The 16,500-nt window shown below is 44.1% G+C and overlaps 1 protein-coding gene across 3 annotated transcripts in view; it reads right to left on the bottom strand.

Annotated features, from left to right (window-relative positions):
• The window catches only part of PRXL2A (peroxiredoxin like 2A), a 541,215-nt gene that overhangs the window by 470,458 nt on the left and 54,257 nt on the right, over positions 1–16,500 (bottom strand). The window contains exon 2 of one of the 3 annotated variants that reach the window (XM_069610932.1): positions 8,406–8,493. The exons of 1 other annotated variant lie outside the window; for it this stretch is intronic. Coding sequence is in view for 1 of the 2 variants with exons in the window: in XM_069610930.1 (XP_069467031.1) it covers positions 2,711–3,071 (361 nt within the window). In the remaining variant the exon portion in view is untranslated. Of the gene's footprint in view, positions 1–2,710; positions 3,267–8,405; positions 8,494–16,500 lie in introns of those variants that run through there. One more of the 3 variants, XM_069610930.1, reaches the window with a different exon arrangement.

Genomic DNA, 16,500 nt, shown 5'->3' with positions numbered 1-16,500 from the left:
GTAGTGGGAGGGGTGGTAGAGAAGATTGGGTATTCGAGAGAAGGTGAGAGAGATAGATGAGGTTGGAGTAGGATAGTTGGGCCAGGGGTATTTTGAGGGCGGAGCGACGGGCTGGGACATGAAAGGCAGCATGGAAGAGCATGGAAAAAGAGATAAGGGGGATGCTGCAGGAGGCGAGGGTCTGCAGGAAGCAAGAGACGGATAAGGAGAGAGTAATAGCAAAAGGAGGAGTCATGGTTACACGGTTTCCAGAGTAAGAGGGCAATGTTCAAGAAGATGGTTAGGAAGGGCATTAGGGTACAGGTGATAGAGTGGATTACAAGCAGGGCTCTCTCTTAAGTTAAGATAAGCAGAGCCATCGGTAACCAGAGTCGGATTGCCATCTGCAAAGGTGTGAAAGCCTGAGGAGCACATTAGGAGGTGTGCTAATCAGATCCCCTTTCATAAATGTTCCATGCCAAAATTACAATGAACACATTTTATTTTATTGTAACTAATCTCCTGAAATCCACATCCCCTGCTCTGGCGTGGCACTGGCAAGTTCAAATGTGACATGTGCATCCACGACAGCTGCTGGAACACAAAGTCCCTGTAGGCAGAGGCAGCTTTGTAATGTTCTGTACCTCTAATCTAAATTTTAATCAGGGTGCAAAATCTGCATTAGCCACTAGCCACTCGGGAGTGATAATTGACTCTTGGCGGGTAACAAATGGTGAGCTGTGTGTATGTGTCGAAATGAGCTAGCAAGGGACATTTTATGGCTGGCTAATAGCTTGCAACTTGAATATTTTACCCTGGTAATAACTGTATGCCTGAATCATCTTTGGTTAGTCTGGTTGCATGTAAGTCTTTAAATGAAAGCCATGCCTGGTTGTGGCATGGTGACTGCTAAGAACACACACATACAGACACAGAAATGTGATATCACACTAGTCGTAGCTCTGTCAGCACGGCCCAGAAATAACAGTAACACCCTGCCCACATGGCATGGAATCCCAGAGTATTTCTTTCCATTTCCAACACTGCTTAACAGATCTGTCAAACTGCAAGCAGGGCAGGCTGTGAAAACAAGATCATCACTGACTAGATCCGATGATCCCTTTACATGCAAAGCAAGCCTTTCATCTCCATTTCCGTACAATGGCTTTGTGGAAGTCTGCTACTGCCGGTGACAGCGCTTTGTCCTCCTGCGACCTCCTAATGTTTGCAGATTTCTCAGCCCAGAAGTGCAAAGCCTTATTAGCACAGCTAAATTTAAAAAATATTGATCTGCTTTGGAGTCTGGCACACAAGTTATTGGTGGGGCTGGGTTGAAAGAAATGCTAATTTCTGATATCTAAAAAGAAATCATGCAATGATGTACAAGTGTACACAATTGGGTTAATTTTCAGTCCAGATACTTGTGTTTGCCCATCACTATATTTATTATGTACTGATATTTCAAAGAACACACATTCTCAGAACAGTTTTGCCAAAGATCACCAGGCACTCCAGTGTAATACCAACACTAGTGAATATCCTTTTTAAAGGGTAACTCAAAAGTATAAGGCAGTGCAAACTTTAGCTGTGCGATGCAGATAACATGAAGTCTTTCTTACTAATCACAACGGTCAACGCTATTGGGCAAATACACTTAACTGTGTTATTAAGAACTAATGCAAAAAGCTAAATAAAAGGGAACTGTGCTTGTTTCCAATTCTAATGTTATTGTCCTCAATGTTGTGGGTTCACAGCGCATTTTGTCCTTTTAGAGAGATGGGCAGAGCCATGCAAGTTATGCACATTTTTGGAGTGTGGACAATGGGAGTGTGAGCAAAGCATAAGTGACCCTCAAGCCCACTGTGAAATTTGGCATCTATGTTATTATTCGGGGGACCAGGTCCAACTGAAGGCGTGCAGAGGACCATTTCAAAGGTCTGCTTGGGGCCCCCTGCCAAGACTCAGGATCAAAACCCATTGAAGATGTTGATCAGCGATTAGGAGCCAATTGCAACATGATGTTTGGGCTCCTCCCTGCTCAGAACCGAGGAAAACAGTCTGAAGCACACGTGGAATTTATCAGGGGCACCAACTTCTGGTTTTCCCAAGGGGTGCTGGTGCCCAAAAAAAATAAAAGTTCCATTGTAAGTATAAGGACTCCTAAACAGATTACCTTTCCCAGTATGCAGAGGGACTTTCCTGGGGCGTTGGGTGTGGGGGGGTTCAGTGCGTACTTGGCGGCCCTGATATCTATACATTATAATGGAGAGAAAGAAACAGATTATTATGCGATTGGCACCAAGCTTGTAGCTGAAACACTAAACATCCACTCAAAAGCTAGTGATGCTTCTTTGTCAGCAAGGGGCAGGCACAGAGAAATCGGAGTAAAAGGGCAACGATGTCTTAAGCCCACTTCTGTATACCCCAAGGAAGGAGACCGCCTGGAGGGCTCCAGCAATTGCAGCTTTTAACAGGCTCGCATATAAAGCCAAGAAAATAATATGCTATGTCAGAAGACTGATGACTGCCAACATGGGGGCGGTTGTTGGGAGCCGCCCTGGGGCTCGAGGCCCCTTTCATCTGAAGGAGTTGAAAGGCCCTGACGCTGTCCCAGCAGGGGAACAAACTTTCAGCTACACACACACTATTACACATGTGATCTATAAAGGGGCTCCTTCCATGGTCACTAGGGAAAGCGATAACTTTTCCAGCTAAATTTATGTTAACTTACCTCTTTCTAGGAATCCCACGACGGGACCATGTTCACACAAGGCTGCCGCGAGCACGACCTGAACCTGAAGCGTAGAAGTATGGACGGTCTGCCACAAATGCGGACGCTGTGCATGGTTCAGCGTTTGAAGAGCGCGCAGCGACGTGTTGTTGCTGTGTACGAAGAGTGCTCCCCATTGCGCCACCGTAACAGAACAAAATGGAGCGCAGGGACACCTACAGCATGGCGGTTTAGCTTGAGGACAAGCGCCCCCAAGAACCTGGTACAAGGCGTTGTGCAGCCGACCTAGGGGGCTTCTCCTCACCTTACTGCACCTGGATAGGAAAAGGGAGCGAGTCCTTAGGTGCCCCCTGGCAGCCATACCAGAAAAATAAACTGGGGGCACCTGGGACTATTACCGCACTGCCCCCCCCCCCCCCCCGCGCCAAGTGACTGGCTGTTTGCAGCCCCACCGAAGTGTCTGTGTCTGTGTTATGAATATATCCCCAGTTGGGCATCTGAGGGGTCGTTGGAAGGCATTCCAGCGCAACGAGCGCTGTACTGGGCACGGCTGCAACTGTTGGGGTTATTAAAACTAGAGACCGTTGGTCCGCCCCACGACCCCCGTGTTCTGCTGAATCATTCAAGTAGGACTAAGTGGAACGGTGCAAACCCGATTGTGATGAAACACCGGGATTCAGCGATAATACTGCTCTGCTCCAGTAGATGTCACCATAAGCCATGTTCATCATCGGTGGCTGATATTGGAGTTAGACTGTTTTGTAATATTCTGAGAGGTAAAACAATGGATTGAATTTGTAACATCACTTTGAACTCATATAATGATTAACCGATAAGAAATAATCATGGACCCCTCCCCCTGAAAAGAACTTGGGGATTGTGACCAGCATTGACCTACTTTGATTTTCTTTTCATAGTTCAATATTTTTATTAAAGTGAATTTTTCGATTGCGGAAAAAATACAAATTTTTATGCCAAGTAGAAAAAGTCAACCACGTACCAGTGAGACTAATCCTTTAGTTAAAGTGGCCCAACTTATTTTAAAAGGTTTCTTAGTTACTTGCAAGTGTTAGGACGTGCCAAACAGTGTTTTGCCCTGAGCCCAAATATCGTTTTGAGACTCGCGGCCCACCCCCATTTCTTATCCTGCTATAAAGTGAGGTGTTTGTACGTTTTTCTCCGCTCTGATAGATGTAAGGTAGTTTGACTTCGCCTGGTCTACAATTAATTACACCCTGTAGGTGGTGTCATGTAGCCTCCCAGCCTATCAGTGTGCTCGGCATTCAGGCTTTTCCTCATGGTATTGCCTGTGCTCCTAGTCCGCTGAGCAGCAGCTGGCTGTATGGGGCACAATAACCCTGATAAACTCACCCCTCGAAGACCGCACCCCACCTGCACACCACCCCCTCCCAACCACCCATCCAATCCCTGCACCACCCCCTCACCCACAGGGGCGATGGCACCTACCATCTCGCCCTTGTTGTGGTCAATGGCAGACATGGAAAGGGAGCAGGGACTATGATGTAGTTCCCCTTTCCCTGTCCACGGTGGGCATCATTTGTTGTAGGTTTTTTAAGCTGAGAAAATGGTAACCACTCCATTTCTCAATTAAAAAAAAACGATAAGCATCCCGGAAAACATGCCATGGTTATAATAGCAATAAACCCCTCGATGGCGGGGTCATTCATTACTGGATCTGTTAATGCCCTCTTGCTCAAGTTCGCTCAGGCCTGTAACTTAGGCTACAGCACTACCTGACCCAGTGATGCCCCCCATCTCGGGGTTTATTGATTAAACAGGGCACTTTTGATGCACTGCATCTTGGTCAGCTGGATTGACTGACAATGGCTGATGCTTTAAGGGTAAAATAGCGTAATGGCCTACTGGATAAGCAGCACATAGTTGCAAGATGGACAAAGGAACACTACCCGGATATTGCACTGCAGAAAATTCTCTTAACCAGTTGGGTTAAATTGACTAGCAGATGGAGTATCACCACTCCAATTAGCTTTTAGAGAAGTGGCATACCAGGAACTGCACAAGACAGAATGTTAAGGGATAAATAGGCCAATTGGAGGGACCTAAATGTTTCTCACAAATATGCGGGGGTGACCAAGCCAACCAAGAGGAGTTCGGACTCTTGGGTTTTGCCCCGAGAAAAATTCAAAATCAATAGGAGAAAACGGTGCACTTAACAGCACACTTTCTGTGAAAAGTTGGGTAAAAAAAAAAACAGTTTGCAATACGGTTTTTTGTGTAACGCAGGAAAAAATGCCCTAGATGCAAGTTACTACAAGTGCACAGAAGCATTTTCCAACACACTATCATGTGGCCTTTTCCTACAATATATGATAGTATGACAACCATTTTAATGCTGGCTGAGCAGCGCTCCAGATAAGATTTGGAAGTGGGAGTATTTTGCTCCCTATTTTTTAAAGTTGGGAGTAAAATGATTTTTAGGGAGTAAAAATGTAAGTATAATTCCCAATGGGAGCATTTTATAAGCGAGCAAAAAATCGTTTTTAACTTGAAAACGGAAATGTTTTGTAATAATGATTTCTTTGCACCAAGTTATTCATGCACATCAAAATACACATGTTTACTTCTTCCGAAAAGGCAGTAATAATAGTTTCTTCCTGTGATTTTTTTGTTGGGGGTATTTTTACTCCATATTTTTATTTTCTGGCACTATTTGCCTATATTTAGGCAGTAAAAGTGGCCGGTACACCCCTTATATGTAGGGCTGTGGCTGAGTCCAAAAGTATTCATGGTACCTGCATCAATATGTAACGGATAGTGCACGTGCAACAGGCCGGAGGCTCTGCAGGGATTGAAATCTATTTGAATGATTGGAGTAAACTTGCAGATCATTGGGGTCAGCTTGTCCAGATAGGACAGCAAAATAATAATTTACTGAGCATGACACTGATGTAGACTCCCTACCATATATATATATATATATATATATATATATATATATATATATATAAGGGTCCTGGTAATTTGAAAAACCTATGGCTGTTGGTGAAAAATTCTCAGAGTTATACTTCACCAGACCAATGTATTAGTAATTGCTCTAAAGATAGCCAAGTGAGGCACCATGCACTTTAAATCTTATCCAGCCCCCGATGAAAACCCCATCCCCTACAATGGGGTTTGAAACATGTCGGCAGTGTTATAGGCATTCCAATAAGATCTACTATTGATGGAGGAATACACCACAGTTCCTATTCTTAACATTTTTTAAAATAATTTGATCAGTTAGGAATGTATTGTTTGAAGACTGGTGCTTGTTAGGTTTCACACAGGGAAGTGAACCTTTTTTATACAGATGTGATTTATCATTTGGAATTGGTGATATATGTAAATGGTTATGAAATGTTTGTCATGTGAAGGATCTATTTTTAAGTCATTACAACATCAGTTAGATTAATAACTTTCATGTGTCTGAAGGGATATTTGTTTTCCTAGGATACCATTAAAAGAAAGGGAAATAAAAGGGTGATATCTGTGGACACTGGGGTCATATCCTTCCAAGTATATAGTAACCTGCACCAAAATATGCCATTATTCCCATGTAAAAGCATACTCAAGATTGCTTTGCGCATAATGCCAGTAATGATACTATATGAAAACATGTCCATGCAGGTTCTGCCAGTATCCACGTATAAGAACAGACTCCTGCCGGCTTTACTAGTAAAAAAGTAAGAAAACATGTCCAAACTGGATGCACCAGTGTAGGCTAGTTTGGTCATATAACACCAATCATCATGTTGGCTTTACCCTTGCCATGCTACAGTAAGCAAACATGCCCAGACTGACTGAACCAATGCAGGCCAATCTTGCCATGTAATAAGACAAATGTTTGCTTTACTCTTAATGTCCATTAAAAATGCCATTCCACAGTGAGAAAGACAGTCTAACTGTGCCAATGTAGGCCAGCCTAACCATAAAATACCAATAATCATGTTTGCTTTAACCTTGATTCTTTGTAAAATAAATGCCATGCCAGAATGAGAACATATATCCAGACAGACTACATACATGTAATCCAGACAAGCCACATAATAACACTTATCGTGTTTGTTTTACTATTCATGCTACACATTTCCATGCCACAGTAAGGAAATATATCTGGACAGACTGAACGAATGTAGGCCAGTGCAGCCACATAATGACACTCATCATGTTTGCTTCACCCTTGATAGCCAGTAAAATAAATATTTAATGTGACCTGGTTTGTGTCAAACCTTGCACATCTCCAGACGTGATTACGACATAAAAACAACCATCTTCACAATTACGTATAACATCTAAATAAACACTTCATAATATCCCAATAAATAGTAAAAAAAATGGATACAATACGAGTATCAATGAAATATGATTCCCTAACATCAGTCTGGGCTAAAACATCTCATTATCCATCATTCCACGATTCTTGAAAATAGACCTCCTTAAATTAACCAAGTAAGAACATTCAATAGACACATGTTAATTTCTGCAGAAATACAGCGTGTATTGAAACCTTAAAATAGGTTTCAATACACTCTGTATTTCTGCAGAAATTTAATATTCATTGACCTCTTTCAATTCCCTCTCTAGCCCTTGTTACATAATTAATTGGAAGCAAATTAAATCGAAATAACATATTAAATGTTGTTCAACGATTGTCAGGATATTTTTCTATATTCGGTTTAGATGAGCGAAATTCTTGAAATTATTTGATACATTCTTCAAAGGAATATATCCCCTTCAAGTGCTTATAATAAGTCCTCTAGTTCCAAGCAAGCGCTTGCGCCGTAAATCTATTATGAATCTTGCCATATCTGATTGCGACAAATACCTCAAAAATCCAAATCCATCTCTTGCATAAAAGCTTCACAATTGGATTTGAAAATCTTGTGCATCTTCGGTTTCTTTGCCCATAACACAACTTTCATTACTTTATGAATAGATGCTTAGCCAATTTAATTTTGACATATAGAGAAATTCTCTTTAACCTAGCTGCTGTGTACAGGGAAAGAAGCCAAAACTCAACGATAGCGCCTGGCCCAGAAACCATCGCCAGACATTCCCTTCCAATTGGTTTTGCCATTTTCATGGAGCACAAGGAAATCATTCCCTACCACATAGTATAATGGGGACTATTTTCTTTATATAAAGGTCAATTTAGAAAAGTCTCCATAATCCATCAGATTTTTAATATGTTTAACGATCATGGGCAATATTTTCATATTCATTTTTTCTAGTGTTAGATTAGTAAATGGAATAAACAATATTAAAATACAAATAGATTACATTTGACTTTTCCTCTAAAGAGGCATTATTTACCTTCCAAATAAAACCTCTTACATCCCTGTCCCCTTGAAAATCTCATTTCTACAGATTTCTGTGGATGTAACCGTGACTGATTTATATTTGCATATTTCGACATTTTGTTCCAACTCCATTGAAGACCCATTGTGGTAGGATCAAAGATGAATAGATAATCGGCAAAGGCCAGCCAGTTTATCTTTGGCGCACCAAGCTTAAGCACGTAGTTATTCACATTCAATGCAGCCTGCACTAAATCTGTTAAATAGAGACTAAATAGACAGTGGGCTAAAACACAGCCCTGCAGTCCTGCCTCAGACCTCTAGTAGCTTCAATCAATGAAGAAAGATGTCCCTTGTTGTTTATCTGTAACTCTCACCTGGTATCCACGGGGACTTCACTCAGCCTGTTCTGACCTCTTACGACCTCGAACCCTTCCCTGGAGGCTATTCGACTGGAGACTGGGCCTGAAACACAGGATTGGTAGAGTTTAACTCCCTATTGTCTCTGTGTGCTTGAACCCCTTCTTCCCCGGGGTCAAACCCTTCCTTTTGATCCACAGCTCACCTTGTTTTCTTGAATAGTGTTAGGGTGACCAGATTTTTCAACAAAAAAAAAAAAAAAAACAGACAGGCCATAGACATAAAAGTAGGACTAACATAAATAAAAAAATATATATAGTCCTACTTCTATGTCGCTGGCCTGTTGCAGGGCTTGGGGGGGGCACGGAGGGGGTGTGCTCACATGCACACCACTCTTATTGGAGGAAAGTGGCCAGGGAGGTCAAGGGAGAGGAAATGGGGGTGTGTAATGCTTTTCACGCCCCCATTCGTGCATTTAAAGTTGCGCCGGGACCCGATTTCGGGATTCCGAAATCTGGTCCCGGCACAAACAGGGACCTTGGGCACCCACCCTTGCAAACCCCATATGGGGTTTGCAAAATTAAAAAACTCCCGGGACCCCTGGACAGGGGGTGATTTCCCCGGACTGTCCCGGGAAAACCCAGACGTCTGGTCACCCTAGATAGTGTGCTCTCCGTCCTGCTTTCAGCACAGGGGCGCGTTTATTGATGCGGGCTCGTTGCTGCCTAGTTACTTCACTGGCAAGAGTCCGACAGGTAAGTATAATGAGTCTTTTGAACAGGTCTCTAACTTTGTTCCTTTCCTTCCTTAGATGATGGCTGGCGTCCAGGGATGGCGTTGTGCTGCTGAGATGAGCAGCGCTGAAGTTGAGTGAGAGCGCGATGCGCGATGCACCCCTTTCGTATTTGCATTGAACGGAGTTCTTTTTCTGTGTCTTTTAGTTCCCGCGATGTTTTCAGCGTGGATGCCGGTTATGAAGAAAAAATGCAGTGGGTAAGCGCGGTATGCAGCGCCTCTAGATGTTTCCACGTTAACCCGGAGTGTCTTTTCCCTCTTGCAGATGGATGAGAAGTTCCGGAGACAGAGTTCCCCCAGAGCGGCGCTGGGATTCAGGTAAGCGTTTGAAGCTCGTACAGTATTTAAAAATAAGCGAAGATTTGCAGAATGCTTACTAATGCCTTTTTTCTGTTCTTTTCCCTTTTCCTTAGGAAGCGGCGTGCCGGGATGGGAATGACACCGCTGAAGATGCCCGCAGAACAGAAGGAGCGATGAATGATGGGCAGAAGCGCCGCAAGGTAAGGCTGTTCCTAACGGTGTTCTTGTTCTTGCAGGAGCTGAGCGCAGAAGAAAGATGCAGGCCTACTGGAGACCGATCCGAACATGGTCAGTGTCACGCTGCAGGTGCAGAAAACGCAAAGCATGTTTCTCAGCCTGGGTGTGGCTTAAATAGTCTCTGGGTATCCCAGGTGTCTCTGGGCTGGGCTGAACCACACCCAAAAGACTAGACCGCACATGCAGTTCTGGGAACCGAAATATGTGGGGGCATCCACCTTGTCCCCATCAATGCACTACAAGTCCAATCCCCAATGTTATCCTATGGGAGTGAGCGAGACTGGTGCCACAAGCGCCAAGTCTGACTCCAAGTGGGTCTTTGGAGGAATGGAGAGGCCATGTAGGTGATCTTGGCCTGGCTCCAGCCTGACATCTTGGAGGGCTGGGCACATGAGGGGCAGGAATCTTGACACTAGCCTGATCCTTATTTCAGTATTAGTATGTAATGAGATGAGCTATTTCAATAAACCTTGTTCAATACACAATGTATCCAATTTTCTATGTACCCTATCATAGACTCCTGTGAAATGTAACTATGCAATTTATAAAGGCAATCCCAATTTATTTAAATCCTGATATTTTAAGCAATTGAAAATGAACCTACATTGCAATGTACCAATGCCCTTCTGGAAACCCACTTGAAAGATAAACAGAACATTAGTTGTTCTACACAATTTAAAAGGTGTTCCAGGAGTAAAGATGCAAAAACCTTTAAGGAAACATCCAGGAGGCATATGTCTCTATAATTTCTCAGATCAGTCTGGGCGCCCGTTTTTGTGAAAGGGAATCCCATGCGATCTAGTCCAAGAAGGAAGTGTCTCAGACGCAATCACCATCAAAAACGATATGCGGAATATCAGCCCATAGTGTCGGATTGGCTTTCAGCATTATATTCGATAGCCCATCTGGACCATGGGCTCAAGAATATTTCAGTTTATACATAGGCCCTACTAAATTTGCTTTAATTTCCACACCACTCCTATTCAAATTAAAAATAAGGAGATAAGCCACATTAATTTCTGGGTAAAAGAAGCACAAATTAAAATATCATTACTCGCTTCAGTATCTTTTAAATTTGAAGTCCACAATTAATGATATCTTTTAGCCAGAATAAATAGTTTAGAATAGATTTCTGCAGCTTTTGTGGCAAGAAAAAGCTATAGGTGCACCCGCCTCCCTCCCAAATTTGTCCATTCAGCATACTCATATTCCACTCCCCCAACAGTTCGTCCCAAGCAAGGCCTTGTGATTAAACCTTTTCTGATTCAATCTGGGATATCTAATTGGATGCATAAACTAAGGTCTTGCAAAGTTTCCAAGCTCTCTGGGCATTCCCCATTCAAGTCACTGATCAAATAGAATATAAGGGGAACCAATCAAGTCCCACAAATAACCTAGGAGAGCCACCAAACAGACTGTAAACTGGTGGGCGCTTGCTTTAGCCAACCGAGATTGTGATTCACTCCCAATAAATATTAAGCTCAACGACCAATCCAACCTACCGTTCCCTCCTGATCTACAGACCTCCACCCTACAACCCCAACTTTGCCATGGATCACATTGACGCCATTGCCAACCTCTCCACTTATCACAACTTCAACATTCAATTCGAAAGAGAAAATGAAATTACAGCAAACTTCAGTGACCTAGTGGAAACCCTACACTTCAAACAAATAATAAACAGCCCCACCCACAGTGCTGGACATACCTTATATGCTGCAGAGATGGACTCTCGACCACCGCCCCGCCAATACGAGTCATATGGAGCGATCACCATCTGATCCCATTCACCGTCAAAATTCCACACTGATGATGCCCACAAACGTAAAACTCCTAGCGACCAACAAAAGAAACTGGAAGAGTCTTGACCTGGAAACAATAACTCCTGGAATCAACCAAACACCTCCCATTTAAATATTATAACTCCGGACTCAGCAGAAGAGAAACTCGACACCTGAATCACAGACGGTCGATACCAATTAGCACCTGCAAGACTCTTCAAACCCACCCCAAAGAAAAGGATGGTTCATAGAGGAACTGAGGGAACTCCAAAAAACATACTGCAAACTGGAAAAAGAATGGACAAATCACTACAAGCAATCAGACAAAAACACATCCCGCCCACAAATCGGAATTTACAAATCAGCAGTCCTGAAAGCTTAAAAAGCATGCTACACCACAATAATCCAATCAGCAACAAACCAACAAAAATAATTATTCAAAATCATCAAGGAAATTAAAAATCCAACCTTGTGCTACATATGTGTCATACCAATCCTGATGTGACAACATCACAACCCACCTAACAAAAGAAATAGAAGCAATACCACAGATCATCGATGCAAGCCACCCTGCCACAAACGTGCACTCTGAACCGCCAGACACCAGCTCGCCACCAATCACCACAACACTGAACCGCTTGGAATCTATAAGTGAAGAAGCTTTCAACTAACGAATTAAAGACACCAATCTCGCCGGATCCCCGAGTGACCCATGCCCACGGGGCATCTTCCAAAAAAACTCCTCAACCACAGAACACCAGCCTCATATTTCCAATTACTAAGCACCCAGTGCTCCAGGTAGGATTTTGGCGTGCAAGTATTTTACTCCCAATTCTTTGAATTGGAGAGTAAATCCGATTTCAAGAAAGTAAAAATAAGTTTCCTCCTTCGCAAGAGAGTAAAATGTGTCTGACAACTATCCAATTTGAGCGTAAAATTAAAACTGTGTTCGAAGACATTAGTGACAAAAAACGTATAGGCGCGTACTACCCAGCTTCATTATACTTGGACACCAAAACTCTGTTAAGAACTACTACAGATGCCAGCTAGTTAGATCATAAATCAAGTCCCTCACTCTAGCAGCCTAACTTCTCTACCTCTCAAGCCTACTGTTGCTGCCTGGCACTACCTGCTTGACAGCCACTCCATGTTTTTGCACCATCTCCCCTTCCCTTTGCTACGTAGTTTCCCCAGTCTCTCACTTTCTGATGCTCTGCCTCTCACCCTTAAGTGTTGCTATGTCACATTTTGCAGTCTGTTGGTCTGTCACTATCTTTCCTCATCTCTTTATTTTATTATTGGTGGTTCCCTCCTATATTTTGCTTTATTAGTTATAGAACTCCTCTTCCTCTCTCATGTCATTACTCTGGCTATATCTGCCTTTTCATTTTCTCTGGTGTGGTTGCTATGCCTTTTGACTATCTTTGTTGCAATGCCTATTATGCTATTGTCCTGCCGTTCTCTAGTCTTGCTTTTCTATTTCCAACTTTCCCTGCTGTTGATCTGTTTTTTCTTATTTTACTGCCTCTAAATGTCTCTTTTGCTCTGCTTCTATCCCTCACTCCTACTGTGTGTGTGTCATTTTATGTACCCCTGGTTAAATTCTCACTTTCTTTGTTGCCCTCTCATGTACCTCATTGGTCTATCTTCCTGTTGCTCAAATTCTTGTTTTGGATTGTCTAGCATGTTCTCTGTCCCCCCAAGCCACGACTTTGCTCTCCTGAATCGTTTAGCTTGAGAGTTGCTCTTCCTCTCCTGTTTTTCTGTTTGTCTTTTGACATAGCACCAATAAATATATAAAAATCTGAAAATGCCTTTTGTAGTTTCAAATCTAGTACAGCTTTACTATTGGGTGCTCCTTCTAGATGTGTGCAAACCTTGTTTTGGCCATTAGGCTGGGAAATATAGAGTTAAAAGTTCGTCTCACCAAAGGCAGCACTTGCTGAATGAAGATGATTTACCAGCACGTTAAAGGAATGGTGCGTTCAGAAATATTAATTGCTATAATGATTGGCAATAGTCTAAAACATAGTTTAGACATATTTTGAATGGAAGTTCCTATGTAAACACTTTGAGCAAACGAGGCTCAAAGTGTTTACATGGGAGCATCCATTTTGTGATTTCAGGCAGCCTCCTCAGCTCTGCCCTTGCGCCACTAAACAAGCAGCAAAAGTAACCTACTGGGAGCTTTTGCTTACTGCAGCCAGAGCAGAGCCGAGGAGGCTGCCTTCACTCATTTTACGTTTTCTGTGCTCCCCAAGCCCAAGGAAGCACAGAAAACATAAAATGAAGGCAAAAAGCTGAGGCGTGTCAATTAAAAATAGAACGTTGTTGTATTTGTGACTGCCGTGGTTGGAAAACCACGGAAATCATAAATACAACAACGTTGTTTATTCTGACAGCGGCAGCTTTCGCGTGGAGTCTCCTGGGCTCTCTCAACCCTGAGGGAGCCCAGGAGACTCCAAGCGAAAGCTGCCACATTCAGAAAAACAACGTTTTTGGATTTGTAAATACTGCAGATACAAAAACCTTGTATTTCTCACTGCGGCAGCTTTCGCTTGGAGTCTCCTGGACTCCCTCAGGGTTAGGGGAGCCCAGGAGACTCTACGCGAAAGATGCCGCAGTGAGAAGCACTGTGGCATTTCAAAACACCCGCATTGTGTTTCTGCCTGCAGCGGCTTTCACTTTGGGGTTCGCAGGCTCCCCCGGGGGAACCCGAGAGTGTAACGCTCACCTGATTCCCACGGAGGCGCAGGTCTGGCTTCGAGTGCTGATGCTTCTTCAATGGTGAAGGGCAGGACTCTGAAGATAGACAGGAAGGGCCCCTCTACTCTGGCTTCTCCGGCTCGCAGGAATATTCCCCTGTGCGTGAAAAGGGAGTATTACCTACTGACTGAGTTATGCTCAAGCCTCCCACTCTCTTCCAACCCTCCCCGATACCCTTCCACGATTCCCCGTGAAGTCTCACCTTAGGGTCAGGAAGGATGAGCTCTCCATCCTGCTTCTGATGCAGGGGCGCGTTGAAACCCAGTTACTTCACTGGATTGAGGATTGATGGGAGTTCAGGTAAGCTTGACTATTCAGGTAAGGCTCTGTAAAAGTTCTGTTGCAAGTTCAAAAGTCCAAGCTTAATAATAATGTTCATTGTCTTTTTCCCCTTAGGGGCCGGGGTTCGGAATGCCGGAGATATGGCGCCGACCCGAAGTGAAACGTGCAGTTCCAGCAAATGACAGGTAAATTCTGGATGAGCGCTCGGGTAATGTCTTTGCATTCGCTCATTCAATGTCTTTGTCTTTTTTCCCCATAGGGTCCGGGGTCCGGAAAATGCCTGGAAGCGGCAAGACCCGAAATGAAGTGGGAATGACCCAACAGGTAAGACTTAGAAGGAAACTGAGCTTTTCCCTTCCTTCTCTCACCTTGTTCTTGTCTTTTTCTCTCTAGGCTCTGGGAAGTGGCTGTGGATCCGGATGATCGCTGCTGAAGATGGTGGCGTCCAGGATAGGTGAGTGAAATGCAGCGCTGCAGCGATCGTAGCGAAATGCTTTTAAAATGATGTCTTCCTTTTCAGGATCGTCGGTGTGATGTCTCTGTGGTGCTGATTTAGCAGGTAAGGTCTCTTGTCTCCCTTTGCAGGTGACCCAGGATACTGACAGGCATGGCTGAGGTCCAGATGCAGGAGCTGACACGGTGAGCGTCCAGCTGCGAGGAGCAGAACAACGCGAAGCGTGAGTTGCTGATCGGGTGTGGTTTAAATAGCTTTGGTAGAAGTTCCAAGTGTGTATCCTTCCTCCGATCAGGTATGTATCCTTCCCCGACCACACCCGGGTGGAAAGTAGTCCCACAGGTAAAGTAGTTCCATTCCGGCCTCAAGAGGGCCTGGATTGGCAGCGTGGTCTGCATCAGGTAAGTGCACATTAAAACACTTGAACACATGTCTAGTTTTATGAGCCTGGCGCCTAAGGCGCCAGGACAGAGGTCCAACATGAGCCTGGCGCCTAAGGCGCCAGGACTGCGTCCAAAGGGCCCCAGCTTGGGCCCGCTGGCACTCCCCTGGGGGAAATGATGCCTGCCTCTGGGGTTGCTGGGTCGGACCTGGCTCCTTGGAGGTAGGCATCATGACAGTACCCCCCCTCAAGGCCCCACCCAAGGTTCTTCCCTCCGGGGGTTTTGGCTTGTTCGGAAATCTCCGGTGAAACCTTTGTACTAATCGAGGTGCGTGGACATGGTTACTAGGCTCCCACGATCTCTCCTGAGGTCCATATCCCTTCCAGTCAACAAGATAGAAGAGTTTCGACTTTACCACCTTGGAGTCTAAAATGTCTTTAACTTCGAATTCTAATTCCCCTTCAATTTGAACTGGATCTGGAGGCTTGGATAATCGGGTTCCTGGTTGTACTGGCTTCAAAAGTGATGCATGAAAAACTGGATGAATATGCATGTTGGACGGTAGATCCAGTTTAAAGGCCACTGGGTTGATTATAGCCTTGATGGGATAAGGTCCTATGAATCTGGGATTGAAGGTTCGCGGGCCCTTGAGGGGTAAAGGTTTAGTTGCTAGCCATACCTGGTCTCCTACTTGGTAAGGAGGATTTTTACTTCGGTGCAAATCAGCGTTTTCTTTATACTTTTTCTTGGCTTGCTGTAAATGAGTTGCAGCTTCTTTGAAGGCTCGGGTTATTGTGGAATGCAGATGATTTACTGCGGGCATTTCGAGGGTCAGAGGTGGATCTAGGTCAGAGGTCCGAGGATGGTGACCATACAAAGTATAAAAGGGGGTTTGTCCGGTTCCAGAATGCACTGAATTGTTGTATGCATATTCTGCGATCCAAAGGATGTCTTTCCAATTTAACTCGGATTGGTGTAACATGCACCGAAGATATTGCTCGAGAGTCTGATTGGTTCTCTCGGTTTGTCCGTCGGTCTGGGGGTGGTGGCTGGTGGATAACCGCACATCTATTTGTGCTAGTTGGCAACACCTCTTCCAAAAATGGGAGATAAA

Source organism: Ambystoma mexicanum, chromosome 8 (genome assembly GCF_040938575.1).
Source record: "Ambystoma mexicanum isolate Mex_15411 chromosome 8, UKY_AmexF1_1, whole genome shotgun sequence".
Classification (NCBI taxonomy): domain Eukaryota; kingdom Metazoa; phylum Chordata; class Amphibia; order Caudata; family Ambystomatidae; genus Ambystoma; species Ambystoma mexicanum.
Note: the sequence above shows the minus strand (reverse complement) of the source record. Positions and strands in the feature narration are given on the sequence as shown.